The 16,758-nt window shown below is 39.9% G+C and overlaps 2 protein-coding genes across 2 annotated transcripts; one reads left to right on the top strand and one right to left on the bottom strand.

Moving 5' to 3' along the window:
* Positions 1-1,588: 1,588 nt before the first annotated feature.
* On the bottom strand, positions 1,589-7,173 carry ydjc (YdjC chitooligosaccharide deacetylase homolog). The gene is made up of 6 exons (XM_053653668.1): positions 7,044-7,173; positions 6,379-6,557; positions 4,977-5,133; positions 4,014-4,113; positions 3,746-3,923; positions 1,589-2,502 (listed from the first exon to the last, which is right to left on the bottom strand). The coding sequence occupies exons 2-6, from the start codon at positions 6,540-6,542 to the stop codon at positions 2,166-2,168; spliced, it is 936 nt and encodes a 311-aa protein (XP_053509643.1). The 5' UTR covers positions 6,543-6,557; positions 7,044-7,173; the 3' UTR covers positions 1,589-2,165.
* A 5,485-nt stretch (positions 7,174-12,658) lies between these two features.
* Positions 12,659-16,524, top strand: sdf2l1 (stromal cell-derived factor 2-like 1). The gene is made up of 3 exons (XM_053653670.1): positions 12,659-12,919; positions 14,506-14,702; positions 15,756-16,524. The coding sequence occupies exons 1-3, from the start codon at positions 12,742-12,744 to the stop codon at positions 16,032-16,034; spliced, it is 654 nt and encodes a 217-aa protein (XP_053509645.1). The 5' UTR covers positions 12,659-12,741; the 3' UTR covers positions 16,035-16,524.
* Positions 16,525-16,758: the final 234 nt, after the last annotated feature.

The following is a 16,758-nucleotide window of genomic DNA, read 5'->3' on the forward strand; positions in this document are numbered from 1 at the left end:
GGATGTAAAAGAAAAAAAAGACAAAAGCAGTAGAGAAGGTAGACACGCTAAAGAAGTGTTTAAAAGGAAGCAGGCTATTTTATAATTTATATGTCACAACTGAATAGTGCACAATGGCACTGTGGGTAGTACTGTTTGATCCTGAACTCAGGTTACGGTCTGTGTGAGGTTTTGTTCTCTCCGTTTCCTTGTGGGTTTCCTCTAGGTTATCCGGTTATCACTCACCTCCTAAAAACCTGTCAGTATGTAGATTGGTAACTCAAAAGGTACATTCACACACAGTCGCCAGTCGCTGTACTATGAAGTTGCAAGTAGGCGTTCCTACTTCTGGCCGCTACCGAACGTTTACCATCGGGTAGGCGTTCCTACTTCTGGCCGCTACCGAACGTTTACCATCGGGTAGGCGTTCCTACTTCTGGCCGCTACCGAACGTTTACCATCGGGTAGGCGTTCCTACTTCTGGCCGCTACCGAACGTTTACCATCGGGTAGGCGTTCCTACTTCTGGCCGCTACCGAACGTTTACCATCGGGTAGGCGTTCCTACTTCTGGCCGCTACCGAACGTTTACCATCGGGTAGGCGTTCCTACTTCTGGCCGCTACCGAACGTTTACCATCGGGTAGGCGTTCCTACTTCTGGCCGCTACCGAACGTTTACCATCGGGTAGGCGTTCCTACTTCTGGCCGCTACCGAACGTTTACCATCGGGTAGGCGTTTCTACTTCTGGCCGCTACCGAACGTTTACCATCGGGTAGGCGTTCCTACTTCTGGCCGCTACCGAACGTTTACCATCGGGTAGGCGTTCCTACTTCTGGCCGCTACCGAACGTTTACCATCGGGTAGGCGTTCCTACTTCTGGTTACTATAGAACATTTATCATTGAGTGGAGCAACCAGCATTCCACTTTTGACAACAGTAATTTTCTTGCCTCTACAATGTAACATTCTGGTAGGACAGCATATGTATGTAAAATTCACCAGTGTATGCTCTTTGGGTGCACGAAACAATTCAGACTCTCAAGCAGCTTGGTAGCTTTGTATAAAGTTGAACTTTTATCAGCATTGTCCTGTCGCAGTACACAACCACATGTAGTCCTCAACGGTCGCTGTTGCTCATGTTGCCGGAAGTCGCCAGCTCTCATTGAACGAACGAACAAATGAATGGTCTCGGCACTGCGAGTCGCTGTGTGCGAACGTGAACATGGGGGCCCATGTTAAGACTGGTGTCCCATCCAGGGTTTATTCCCACCAGTGTTTCTAGTGTAAGCCTGGTTCAAACCGCAACCATGATCAGAATGGTTGATTACAAGTGGTTACTGTAAATGAGTGAGTGATGGTCAATGTTTATGCCAGTGCAGATCTGCTGGGTGGAATGATACCGATACTCATTACAGTCCGTGTAGAGAAGCCTATACCCCCACATTGTTTATCCTCATCCATCTTTTACAGTTCATTAGTGCTGTTCGTTACAGATACACACACATTTCGTTAATGGCTTCCACTATTAATCTCTCAATTCATATTACTTCAATTACTTTTTCTAAATGTAGTTGGGTTTTTTTTTTAAAGTTAAAAACCAAAAGACATCAGAATGTTCATATGGAATAAAATGGTTATGGTTTTAATTCAAGTAATGCCATAAAAATACCATACATTTGTTACAGCGGATGTAAGAAAAATATACATTATATATATATATATATCTATATATCTATATAATCTTAAGATATAATCACTGTCACATGCTCAGTCAGACACTAAAAACTTCATATGCAACACTATTGCACAGTTCAGACATTGTGAAACATCTGCTTTTGGTTAAAACAACGTACAATATTTTAAATATAAGATTTGAGAAAGCAGCCCACACTTTGAAGTGTTTTGCACTTCTTCAAATAAGGCAAATAACAAACACTATAATAACGGTTATTGGAAGCATGAACCCGACCTCTGGCACAGTGTATGGTTTGGTGATCCTGGATCAGTTTAAAACCTGGTGAGAACTGTGATCCGAAAAAAACTCACAGCTGCTTGACGCCTGACTGGGTAATTATTTTATCCTATGAGGACTGGAAGAAAAGCTCATTAGTGAAGTCAGGTGTTGTCTTTTAGAAATCCCATTGAGACGTGCAGCACCTGAGGACCTGGTTAAGCGGCCCTTAATGTTTAGAAGTCGTTAAAAGCACAGAGCAGGATTCCCTGCTGTTGATAGTAACTAAGCAGCACCGGGTCTCTGAGTGTTTTAAGCTCATGCAGACGATCAGACGACTGAGAGAAGTCATCTGGTCCTTCACCACACCCGCCCTGCAGAGGAAAACTCGGGTATCCAGGGTGTACCATGAGCTCTGCTGTGATTGGCCGATATGATTCAGGTGCGCAAAGGCCGTCAGCTTGGGCGGTGATAGATGTCCGTGCCTCCAGAGCAAAGGTCAGGGCTCTTTTGAGGTTGGAGAAGGACATGTTCTGTCCCATCGTGCTGAGGCCCAAGTACACATCTGGCCATCTGAAACAGAAACACCAAATCATGATTAAGAGAGTGAGCGGTGACAGTAAGAATTATACAGGTCCAGCTGTATAATTACAGGATTTTTTAAATTCTCCTGTATATTTATATACTATGGGTTCTGCATTGTTAGTCTGTGTAGTTGTAAATGTTTTCACCCCTTGTTGCTATACAGGATGATTATATATTAAAGTCCCAGTGAAGTGCCTTGAAACACACAGCATTATTCAACACGTTGATGTCATTTCCACTGAAACAGGAAGTCAGGAGGGGACATAGAGTGGCTCCTCCCCCGATTTAAATAGCCGATAGCGTTTAGCTTACCTCACAGCCCAGGCTAAGCCGTACTCAACAGTTAGTACCATGGATTTTTAGCATGTACGAGGCGGGACACTTTAGATTCTAGACAGCATTTGATTGGCCAGAAAATCTGATGAGAAGCTGAAGTGCAGGATGACGTCAGCAAAATCGTTGATCCGTATTGGTAGTAGAGAGACTGTAAATTTGAATGTGTATATCTTCTAAATGCGAATTTTGTCATTTTTGTGGAGCACACTAGCTTATAGATAACCTTAAGATGAACATATTCGTACTAAAAGCCACAAAACTTCAATTTTGATTTCATAGGGACTTTAAATAAGCCTCATTTAAATGACTTAATTTCTAAATATGTATGTTTCTAATCTATTTATAGGCCAAAACCAACTTCTACAGTATTAACCGACTCCTTTAGCAAAAACGTATGACGGCTGAAATGCAGTTTTTTCAGCTAAGGTGTGTATTCCTCCTTCTGAGACCGCATGATCCACAATTAAAGTCCAATGTATGAAAGATACATTTCCATGAACAGAATTGTTCACATACTCGTTTGCGTACCTTATGTATTCCTGCTATATGTCTGGAGGATTAAAAACTCTATCCCCTAGAGGGTAGGAACCTTCCTCTGTAAACATCCCTAGCTGGAACCTTTGCACAATGACCCGAAATCAAATGACAAATGCATGCTGTATTGCAAATTTGTGGTCAGTGCAGTCATATCTTAAATATTTACCCTAGCCTGAATCTGTGAATCTTTCCACCCCTACAGCTCACAATTCCAGTCACACATTATTCATGTAATTATATCTTCCCATAAGTATACACAGCACTCATGAATAGTGCTAGTACACTGTTTTACTTAATTACAAGCACTGTACATTTCCAGCTTTTTGATCCTTGATTAAAGCCTTTTAGCCCCACACACCTGATACCATGGCGATGGAAGACTTCTACAGACTGGAGCGCGTCTTTCTCAACCTGCAGGTAGAATTCTCTGAGGCTCGGAGGCAGGAAATGACAGGAGTGCAGACCAAGCTCCACTGGGACCCGTGTGTAAGGGATGCCAAAATCAGAGAGAACCCGCGCAAACACTTCTCGCACCTCTGCAAACACACACACCGAACCTACTGAGTTGCATTCCAAACAGTATGCGGCAGGTGTTATTCAGAAAACCCATGAGCCGGAGTTGTTACCGGGCAGCACGTGCACATGCTGATGGCCATCCATGTGATTGGGCAGGTGACCAGTGAGCTCGCAAAAATGCTTCACCTGGGCCCTAAGCTCCACCTCCACCTGTCAATCAGAGAAAACAAATCTTCCATGAAATCGAAAATTTAATGCAATGTTTGGTTGCAGGAAGTTTATCAGAATTTCTTAAAAAAAAAAAGTGGCCTAGATTACAAAATTGAGCTTCAAAAAATCTGCATCCTCACATGGACTTTGATATTATAAGTACATATGTGGAATTATCTTCTCTCATATTATCTCTAATATGATTCCTTTGTCCACTGTCCAAAGCGTGAGCTGGAAATAGCCATTAAAGGCGGCCCCAGGCAATAGCACTGAAACAATATTGATTTAAACTTTAATTTGCATCAGCAGCATTTATTTGAGTTCAACACTTACATAAACCCTGCTTCAGATCGTTTGTTTTTGGCATATCACACCGTAGCGACTCAATTTGAGTTGAACAGGAAACAAAGGCAAATTTGCCTGTGCGCTCTCTGCCAGAGATCTTTTGTTTGCTATCCAGATGGAAAACTTTGTTTACCAAGTGCATCATAGTTGACCTTTCTACTGTACGACGTTACGCAACCTGGATTGGTGTCATTTCATACCAAGGCGCTGAAGAATCTGTCAGCAGGTGGTGATTAATTTTCTAACAGCAGCTCTGACAATAGTTCCAGGCAGAAGTTTTTGTTTCTATAGTAACAACTTATGCAATACAAGTTCAGTAATATGTAAAAATATGCATGCAATATGTTAAAAAGGCTGAAGTAAGTATATCCACCATCTAAATGGTTCGTCATAATATCTCACCATAATACCACCCCCTGTAAACAACTTGCTGTTACTTTTACTCTATAATCTATCTGTTTGTAAGACAGTAACCGACAGTGGTACCTAGGTTTATGCCTAGCGGTGAATATACATACATCAGTCATACTCATTTTTCCACTCCGCAGAACTTCACGGAAACCCATCTTGCCATGAAAGAAGCCATCATTATTAAGGAGTGTGGACCTCCTCAGTTCCCGACACACTGGAGCACCTTCAGACAAGTTCGCATGGAGTCCAATGGGAATGCAGTGTCTAAAGTGAGAGGAAAGAAAAAAAAGGAGAAACAGGACACACCAGGTTAAAAATATATATATCAGTGTTTTTCAGCCTAATCTCTATCTACCATATCTGTGGCATGTGTGTGATTACCACAGCGAAGACATTTCCCTGCACTGAAAAAAGACCACAAAACTCACTTTTAATGAGTAGGTACTGATGACATCACTGGTGACTTTGACACCCTAACAGCAGTACATTTTTGAGCATATATTAGCAATTGTCTAGCACTCAATACAGCTCTCCAGCTCACATCACAGCTGCTGATTACACAAACCAAGAGAGAAGATTCAGTTGACTAGTGTGTAAAGCAGTGGTCACCAACGCTCTTCCTTGAGATCTACCTTCCTGCAGGTTTCATCTCCAACCAAAATCTAACAAACCTGTTTTGCTTTATCAAGAACTTCTTACGGCAATGATTAGATGGTCAGGTGGGCATGATTATGGTTGGAGCTAAAAACCTCAGCAAGGGAGATCTCCAGGAACAGGGTTGGTGACCACTATTGTAAAGCATAACCGAGTTGCGCTTGTACAAGCCCACACTGATCGCCGTGGTTCTCAATGACCAATCGATGATCACTATTAATCACTTGGCAGATCAGCGCAAAAGCATATTTTTTAATTTATATTTTATTTAAAAAGTGCTCCCAATGACAACAACCACCAGCTACTGATCACCATTGCTCTGAACAACCAGTCACCGATCACCATTGTTCACAACAACCAATCATCAATCACTACTCTTTGTCCCACCCACACACTTCTTTGTTCTTCCTTGTAAACTCTCTTTTTGGTGCTATTTACAAGCAAAAAATGTGAATTATTTCCTGCCTACTCACAAACACATTCTTTTTGTTTGCGTTCTTGATAGAAAGTATAGTATTTTGGAAATGACCAAATATGACTTCTTTCTACAAGAAAACATTTACAATGTTTTTTTGTTTTTTTACCTGATAAAATTCTAGTCTATTCTTAGGTGTCTTGCGCATGGGGGAAGCTGTTTTCTTTATGTAACACGTTTTGCTATGCAAATAATCATTATGGTTCGATGAATATGCAAATGAGTAGGCTATATGATGTCATCTGGCGACTTTTTTGACCGTGCTATCTATTTTCCCCTGAAGAGCTGGCAACATTGCCGAACCATTTAAGACACTGACTCTTTCATACACTGTACAGTTTCCATAAATCGATTTAAATGAATAATATGATGAGCCTTACCTCTTAGCTAGCTGGGCCGCATGATCCGCAGAAGCTCCATTCACGAGCACAGACGCGTTGGAGATGCCACCAGCCAGGAAAGCCTCGGCGATACCCCGGTTCCTCCGAGCACAGTACCCAAAATCATCTCCGGTCACCACCAGCTTGACTCTGGGCTGAGGCATGTTCAATGCCGGGCTCTGACGGCACATAAATCAACTGCGGTTTTTCAACCATGAACTTCTAAACATCTCTGTAGGATGACTAATTTCCTTTAAGCGGATACAAAGGTTAAATTAGCTTCCTCAAACACCGGGTCACGACTATGGCAAACTACACAATGTCGGTAAACGTCAGCAACACTGTCATGCTGTATTTTCACGTGGCTCTCAGCCTGTAAATGAGTCAGGATTAGGTGGAACCGCGGATGCTGTTTTAGTAGACTATAGAGAACCTAATCCCTCTACAATGGCAGTGAACAACTAATTAACACGCCTGTTACATTGAACGCACCCCTAGGCTTCTCTAACCTTTCATTTCCTTACAAAAGACACATTATTGCTTTGGATCTGTTAATAGATGTTCATTCCCAAAAACGCTAGATGCCAACCCAAAGAGTCTTAATATACACTGTGGTATTTATTAAATATATTTATTATAGCTTAACAGATTAAATATTGACTTACCCATTTTATTAGAAGAGCTGTGCCATTTATGCCGGTTCTCTCTGATAACTACATACTGTCTTCTCCTACTCCAACTGAACAAGCCTTCTGTAAATATTTGGGTTTGATCCCGAATGTATCTCTGTTTTCTCCCTTATGTAGTGCGTTACATAGTCTTTAGAAGTCATGACATCATGCCCTATGTAGTGAACTAATATAGAGAGTATAGTGATATTTGGAATTTAGCCTTAGATTTAAGACTTAAGAATCTGCTTCCTTTTCCGGGGGGTTGATTCCCTCTACTGGACATATATGGCAATGATTAATGAGCTTTCAGTTTCTTTCCCTTTTTTTTCTTTTCTTTTTTTCTTTTTCTTTTTTTTTTTTTTTTTTTTTAAATTTCCTTAATTATATCTGTTTAAACATTTTCCATTCTCCCTATCATGTATAGGCAATCTACTACCCAGTAGCAGTAATATGTAAATTAAGAACAACAAAAAAGAACAGATTAAATATAATATATAAACATTTGCAGCTACAGTTTACACTTAAAACTGATGTACCATCATAGCAAAATCCTCAGTATTACATGAAACACCTCCACAGCTTTTTCTTTACATTATATTTCGTTATATGACTTTATATTTGTTCATTATTTATATTTATGAATAATATTATTAATGTTAATACATTCATGTATGTTTAAAAATCCCTGCAACACAGGCTTCAACTGCCTGATTAGAAATGACCTAAATCTCTCTCAAAGTCTAAAAAATAATCTTTCAAAAATGATTTATAAAAACACACCACAGCAGAGGCAGGAAACTGTAGAACAAGTCTAAAAAATAATCTTTCAAAAATGATTTATAAAAACACATCACAGCAGAGGCAGGAAACTGAAGGGCAAGTTAGATCACAGCAATCTGAGATGAAATCAACTTCTTTTTATTACACACAGTATTCACACATTACTTATTCCTTCACAAAGTTCATCTCGACTGATACACTGAGTGAAATTAAGATTTGCAACATTACTTGAAGCAAACTGTAGAATTAAAGGCCCACTCAGTGTCTCAGCATATTATGCTATGTAGGCAATACCTAACATGTCTGATATAGCCAGTCTGGACAGTATTTGTCGGCACACATATGTAGACTACTACTACAAAAAAAAAAAAAAAAAAAACATGTACAGTACCAGTTCTGTCACACACAAGTACACCAACAAAAAAAGAAGAAGAAAAAGGGCACAGATTTATTTGCAGGTCCAGCAGAAAACAACTTTGAGTTGTGCTTCGTGGAGTCTTACCAACCTGAAAAGCTTCGTGTGTGTTCACCCTTTTTACCGACACTAGCATAGCTTCGTCTACCAACAGCCAAAAAAATAGTCAAGTAATAAGGAAGCTGGAAAACAAAACAAAAATAAAAACCAGCTGGCAAAGATGATCTACCAGTTTGACAAGCGCAGCCTGTTTGGCACTTGACAGGTATTCCTACCAAGCTTCATTTTTCATCAGAGCTCTGCATTTTTACTTTGACATGGGTTGGTTGTCTATCAATATTTATCAATATAATTATACTTTTTAAAAATATTTATCAATATAATTACACTTTCTTTATGCACTTACTTAGCCTAGTTAAATAGTTACAGTTGCTGCACCTCTCAGGAAGTCTTAGGCCTGTTTCACTGATGACCTAATGGTCATTTAAGAAATGTAACAACAATCTTGTATATTGGTCATAAAATTTCTTGAGTGCATCTTTAAATGCCATTCAAGGCACCATGAACCCATATTAATTCATATTTATATAGTACTTAAATATTTACTCACAGTAAGTAGGTTAACCTGTTAAACATGCTATTTAAATGGAAACCATACCCTAAATGATTTTATAATCAATATGTGATCTTCAATGGTGCAAAAAATTTATTTTATAATTAAAATCTGAGTGGGCGCATGGTGGCATAGTGGTTAGCATGTTTGCCTCACACCTCCAGGATGGGGGGTTCGATTCCCACTGTGGTCCTGTGTGTGGGGTGTTTGCATGTTCTCCCTGTGCTGTGGGGGTGTACTCTGGTTTTCTCCCCCAGTCCAAAGACATGCATGGTAGCCTGATTTAGGGTACTGTCATTTATAACTGACTTTGTCCCATTTGGGTAAATGATTTTTGGTAAATTTTCTGAAATGTCACACATTCAAATGCATTTTCACTGCCTAGAAAGAAGTTAGCCAGTGTCTTGGTGTTTCAGAAACATTAAAAAAAAAAAAACCCTTGTTCACATTCCATTTCATCTTATGCTATGATATTTCTTTTGGAACTCATGTAAAATTGTCTGAAACTTGAGACAAATTCAAATGCAATTTCACTCTCTGGAAAATAATGTAAAAAAAAATCTATTAGTGAATCAAAAACAGTAGTGTAACAACATTTTAGAGTTTTAAAAACAGCACTCTATTCTAGTTCTGTTTTACGTTGTGCTACAGTAATTGATTTCATGTGATTTCATTTTCACTCACATGTGAAAATCAAAAAGACCATTCTTTTTAGGTGTGAAACACAAGTGTATCCCACACTTTCCACACATAACTCGAGTTTGACCTGTGCAGTCATCATTTTTGCAGCGCCCCTGCTTGTCAGCATAGTGAGGCCAACGGGCAATACCATCTTTCCTGATGTCTGGTTGTGTTATGGATTCTCTCCTTTGCTTCTTCTTTGACACTGACTCTCCAGAGCTGGGTTGGCCACGTTTCACTTTGTCTGTGCCTTGCCTACAGAGGACATCTGCAACTGCTGTTTTGAACTCTCTTAGACTGAGTTCCTCACTTTGTTTAGGAGAGGGATCATTGTCCCTTCGGTACAGCAGCCATGCATTAACACACAGTACATCCAGGATATGAAAGAAAATACAAATGTACCATTTCCATGACCAAATCTTTGTTGGGTTGGGTACAATGCAAACAAAGAGTCCATCAGATCAACACCTCCCATTTTTTTATTATACATCACAGAGGATGGACATTTCACATTTATGATCTGATTTGTCCTCCTGTCCCAGTGTTGCACAGTGGAAGCTGGGTAGGCCCCAGTGAATGTGCTCAGAAGGGTGACAGTGCGGTTGTCTTGCCATTTGCTTGTGATTATTTGCACATCCTCACACATGGCTACCTTCTCGTCAAAAGTGCCCCGTCCAGCCCTTTTCATTTCCTTTTCAGTTTTCAACATGCACCCTTTCAACCTTTTGATTCTAACTGTGCCAAGGTAGTAGATCCTTCTCTTTGCCATTTGAACTTCAAGGCCTATGCTTGTGAACCAATTGTCATGGTACAGCTTGAAATTCTGATGTGGGAGTATGATGGATGCCAGTCACAGAACTATGTTGCTACTGGCTTCCAGGTCAGGCATTTCACTGACTGGTAGTATCCTGCCTGTGTGGAACTCAAAGTTGTATGCAATGCCTTTTGAGTCACAAAGCATGTACACCTTGTACCCCCATTTATGGGGCTTGCTGGGGATGTACTGCTTCAGTCGACTTTTTCCTTTGGTTGGAATTATTTGTTCATCCACACTTAGGTGTTCATCCATTGGAATTCTTCTCATTCGTTCTACAGAAAAGTTGAGGAAAGGTCTTATTTTGAAGAGAGGATCTCAATTTGAGTCATCACTGCCAAGGTCTAAAGTATTGTCACTGAAGTGGAGGTTGCTCTTGATTTGTTCCCATCTTTTCATTGGCATTACATCAGCTATCTTGTCAATGCATGTGCGGGTCTGCCAGCACATACGTGTTGCAGGAACTCCATAGATGGACAGTCCAAATGAACTGTTTGATTTCTTTCTCTGTGCAGTTCAGGGGTGAGTTAACCTGTTTTTGCACGGAGTAAAGGATTGTTTGCTGGACAATATGTTTGGACACTTAGAGGAAAACATTTGCTTGAAGAATGGAGAATGAAGAAACTTGGAGAATGCACCTTCTCTGCTGAGGCAAGACGCATCTTCCAAACTGGCATCCGATAATGAATCTGAATGCCTGACTTCCACAACAACCTACGACTTGTTGCTGGCTGCTCCTGATTACGTTCTTCCTCCCTGTCCTCACTCTCACTGCTGCTATCCTCCTGATCCTCAATTTGATCATTTCTTACTATAACCTCTTTGTCTGAGGCACTGCTGTCACTATCATCACTACCTTCTGGAACTGGTACAGCTTTTCCTCTCTGTCTTCCATAAAACCTACTAACATTAACCTAGAACACAGACATGAAGACTCTTATACTGCCTGATAGTACTAAACAACATTGGCAGCTACACAGGAAATATGTATCCCAAAAAAGGACTTTGTCATTTATACATGACACACAGAGTTTGTGTGTTCTTGAGTTATTATTTATCTACAATGTGGGTAAAAATGACAGAAATCTTTAGAAAACACATTTGGATGTACAATAAAAAAATTTTTAGATGGGATTTATTTGTATGTTCTAGTATAAACTGAACTCACCATGGTGCCTAACCTAACATGTGCTAATGTCCCCTTCACTTCCTTTTTGCCAAACATGTGAAGCACATGGCAAATAACATTTAATTTCATTGGCCGAAGGGGATGTCATTTGATATTATTTAAAAAATTATTTTTGGTTGAATATTATTAGTGTTTTTTAAATGAAATTTTATTTGCGTCATTTTTAAATGACGATGTCCCATAGAGGGTTAAAGAGAGTGATGCAGCAGCACTTTAGTCCTTTACTCTTTCCAGCACTCTTACTTCCTCATCTGTACACGCTGCCCAAATAGATCAGATTGCAAGCTTCATGCTAATGCTACCATCAAATGCATCATGCTCGTCATCTCGTAGATCGCTAACTAGCCGAGCCGAGTCTGTTATTTCTGTGTTTGATTTCTCATTAATATTACATTGAAAGTGAGGACATGGTGGCTTAGTGGTTAGCACATTTGCCTCACACCTCTGAGGTTTGAGGCTCAAAGTGTTCGCCGCACTTGCATGTACTTCCCTGTGTTTCAGGCGTTTCCTCTGGGTACTCTTGTTTCCTCCCCCAGTTCAAAGACATGCTCTGTAGGCTGATTGGCATTTCCAAATTGTCATGTGTATGCACGATTGATGGATTGGCATCCTGTCCAAGGAGTCCCCTGCCTCATGCCCTGAGTTCCCTGGGATAGGCTCCAGGCTCCCCACAACCCTGTATAGGATCAGCGGTACAGAAAATGGATGGATGGATGGATGGATTACATTTAAAGTGGCTGGGAAATGGTAAGTCAAAAAAGAAGCTCTTGTGATTTTATCCCTTTAGTTCCTCCTATTCAACACCGTTGTAACTGTTCTAGCAATAAAGTGAGCACATAATAACGAAATACAGCAACAAATTATTACGAGAATCACAAAGCAAGCACATCACATATATTTCATTGTAAACATATTTAATGTCTAGTGTGTAGTTTTCCTTTAAGGCCTAACAGACTTTCACTATTAAACAGTCATGCAAATGCAAATCTACATTGCGTGCTGATTCAATGTAGCTACAGCTACGCGACGCGATGCATCGTACGTCATTACATCCTTGACCAATCACTGATTACCGGGTGTTCACACTACTTCCTGGTTCTCGGACTTGTCACGCTGTGATTGGTCAACAGCAGCTCCGGTGTTTTGAATGGAGCTTTTCGAGCTCGTGGTGTTATGTAGGTACTTTACTACATCTGCGCAATGGATCCCGTAAAGGCTATACGGGTTTATTTAGATTTCTTTTTATTGTTTTTCATCTTCGCGAGATGTCAGGGTCGCGACTCAGACTCGGATTATGTTACGTGCGGATCTTTAGTGAAACTGCTAAACACGAGGCATAATGTTAGACTCCACTCGCATGATGTGAAATACGGCTCAGGTAACCTGCCTATACAGGAAATGAATTTAATATCCTATAAATACAGCTGTAACCGAGATAAACACCTGGAACACGAATGAGTGTTATCAGTCTAGGTTAACAGTTGTTACTTCTTGCTCATGTTATATCTCATACAACCGTGTAGCTTATTAGCCATGAGGAGGCTAATACCACCTAACAATAATAGTCATGTATTATGCTAATCTGTATCCACTGCAGATTTAATTCACTGTTAGCTGATTGTTAGAGCTGATAAAATACTACAGGGTTCATACAGTATACAGACCAAGCTTAAGAAGGGTTTAATATAAACTGTCACCTTGCATATTGAATTGGTCATTCTTGTTGCTAAGCAGCTAATTTTTCTAAGACTTCCGGTTTTGTTCCATGTTTCACTACTTAGTTTAATCTTTTTTTTTTCTTTCACTTTTACTTATTTTATTACCAAAACCAACCAACCTGCTATTTAAAAGGTAAATAAAAGATTAGACGCATGTAAAAGAATATTCGACTAAAATGTGGCATAGAGGTTCCTTATACAGCATTCAAGACACCATGATCATTCATCAATTCATTTATTCATTCATCTGTTCATCTTAAGTAACTGCTTTATCCTGGTCAGGATTGCAGTGGATCTGGGGGATATCCCGGGAACATAAGGTGTGAGGTGGGAATACATCCTGAATGGGATTCTAGGCATCATGTACAAACACACCATCATAAGGGTCAAAGGTGAGAGGAAGCTGGAAACCCAGGGTGCGTCTCAATCAGCTCCCTAGGTCGTGAATCAGTATATCATGTATGCGAGTTCAGGGACTGATAAGGACCCTGGCTCACTACACATCGGGACACTGATGACTCGATTTCTGGCATTAAATGTCACTTGCATTAATCAACAACAGGCAGGACCGATATCTTTCTGACATTTTATATCATATAAATTTGTTCACTTAATGGCACGTATTTCTGACACGGTACTTCAAGCAGGATCGTAGGCCAGATAGTGGATTTTTAAATGAAAATCATTCAAACACTGAAACAAACCGTATGTAGAATATCAAATAAAGTTAAAAAACGCTAAAATAAGTAATCATTTGAGAGCTACAGCGACAGTAATAAGCTGCTGCAATTTGTAGACGAAGTTGGTTGAGAGTTTGTCTGGCTTCTTTTTTTTTTTTTTTTGAGCTGAGAGGCTTCCGAAAATATGATGTCATTTGCAGTAAGGGACCACAGTGAGCATCGATGCGCCCTGGTTTTAGCGGTGCATTGTGGGACTTTTTTAGGGAATGAATGTTCCAGTGCACTGGAAAGGTTTTGAGTTTGAGACAGATCTTAAAATGGCCGACTCCCTGATCAGTGCCCTGACTACTGAACCAGGGAACTGATTGAGACGCACCACCACACGGATACATTAAGACCATGCAAAACTCTACACAGACGGTAACCAGAGGTCAGGATCTAACTGGAGACCTGTAGTTGTGAAGCAGCAGTGCTGTACCTGCTGTACCATTGTGCCACCCTGAGACTGCTATAACATCCTAATATGCATTATAGCTTATGCATATGACTTTTATTTTGTAATGTAGGTAGTGGGCAGCAGTCGGTAACAGGTGTGGATACAGCGGATGATGCAAACAGTTACTGGCGTATCCGTGGTAAACCAAATGAAATATGCCAGCGTGGAGTGCCCATTAAATGTGGTCAGGCTATCCGTTTTACTCATATGAAGACAGGACGCAACCTCCACAGCCACCATTTCAGCTCTCCTCTATCGAGCAACCAGGTAATTTGTTTATTTGTTTCGAATCTGACTTCATCACGTTCTCACCTATACATTCAACGTGTTTCATTTCTTCCCCCAAACCAAGCAAGACCTAAACCAGAGCGATGTGGTTTTAATTCCTCCTTGCTATTTATAGGCACTAGCAATCTAATACCTACAGAAATGAATGTCTTCAAAAGGGAAATAAATGTTTACACCTACTCAAAAGCTTGTTTATTTTATCAAATGATGCATAGACCAGTAGTACACATAAGTAGGTTTATATAAGGAGAGTGGTTTGCATATAGGTAACTCGGGTTTATTTATTATTTTTGATGACCTTCTATACACATGAAATTGAAATCCATTTAATTTTTTTAGCACTATTCGTTGGATTTAGCACAGGGTGAAATTGCGGGAAATATCTCCTACTAATAACACCTTATCAGTAGGAGATATCGTTGCCTTTTTCTAATTATCATTAGAAAATATCTTGACCGAGAGTAGATTAATACATTAGATCAGTAGTCACCAACCGTCTTCCTTGAGATCTACCTCGCTGCAGGATTCATCTCCAACCAAAATAGCTTTTTATGCCCCATCCCCTTTCCCAGGTAAACCAGTGTTACATGCTGCATTTGCATATTGGGATATGATTGGCTCTTATATCTTTTGATGCAGTAACATTGTTCATGTGTTCAATACTAACCCCGATGAGATTTTCATTTCCTTTTTTTTTTTTCCTCAGTTTTATTATTTATAGCAGATTCCAATATTCCCACAGACTTTCGAGAAACAGGGATATATTGTGGGTCTTTGTTGGGAGGCATGAAGTCAAATAAGTAAATTAGTATTTTCAAAATATCTTAGTCATTCAGGTTGGATTATACAAATCCTGTCATTTTGGCATGTTCAAAATGCAAAAGTAAAATAACTCGCACATCTCGTTCCATCCTTATATTTGACAAACATTGTCTGCGGAGCATTTTCTCTGACTTTGTATGAATGCTTCCTAACCTTCACAGTAGTAACTGTGCTTTTTGTTTGCAAAAAAAAATGTTTTTTTGAATGCAGGAGGTGAGTGCGTTTGGAGAGAACGGTGAAGGCGATGATTTAGATGTGTGGACTGTCCAGTGCAGTGGAACCTACTGGGAGCGCGAAGACGCAGTCCGGATCAAACATCTCGGCACCAGCGCCTTCCTCAGCGTGACTGGAGAGCAGTATGGCCATCCAATCAGGGGCCAGCGTGAGGTCCACGGAATGCCCTCGGCCAATCCGAACAACTACTGGAAGGTGATGGAGGGGGTTTTTATTCTTCCCAGTACTGACCCTTCACATCATGATGAGCTCTGATGACTCAAAAAGCACTGTACTCTCAGCCAATAAAGACTGTACCACCATTTCCACTTAGTGTTTTAGTTTAATTTGTACATGTCCTGTCTGATCTGATTGGAGTTTATTTTTTATTTCCGGTTTATTTTCTACCCTTTATGTCTGTTTTGTAATTATAAATCACAACTCAATAAAATGTATAGAATAAAAATTATACTTTTATTCAATTTCCCAGTTGGTAAAGAATGACATTACGTTTTTATTTGCGTGTGTGTGTGTGTGTGTGTGTGTGTGTGTGTGAGGGTGAAAATGACTATTAGCTGTGGGTTTGATGTTTTACAGTGGTTATATTTTATTATCAGTAGTACTGCAGAGTCTGTTGATTGGCTGTTTAAAGGGTGGAATTATACTGTAACAATAAATTCATTTTTACAAACTTAAAATCAGGTGTTGGCCATTCTAAGAACATTAGAGGACGGTATCTGTGCTGAATAAACTTTGGTTACATGTGGTCCATCTAATGTCATTTTTACTTTGTGCTTGTAGGTACAGCTGTATTTTATACCACTACCAATAATAATATTAAAGTGACGTCCATCACCATCTGTGGTTTACAAGTCTCCTGACAAATAAGAAACAACCTTTGAATTTGCTATATGAATAATTTGTTATATAAAATGCTACAATTTGTCTAATATTAAATATGTTAAAGTGACGCACATGACCAAACCCTTTTTACCATTCT

The sequence above is a fragment of the Ictalurus furcatus genome, chromosome 22 (assembly GCF_023375685.1).
Source record: "Ictalurus furcatus strain D&B chromosome 22, Billie_1.0, whole genome shotgun sequence".
NCBI classification, from domain to species: domain Eukaryota; kingdom Metazoa; phylum Chordata; class Actinopteri; order Siluriformes; family Ictaluridae; genus Ictalurus; species Ictalurus furcatus.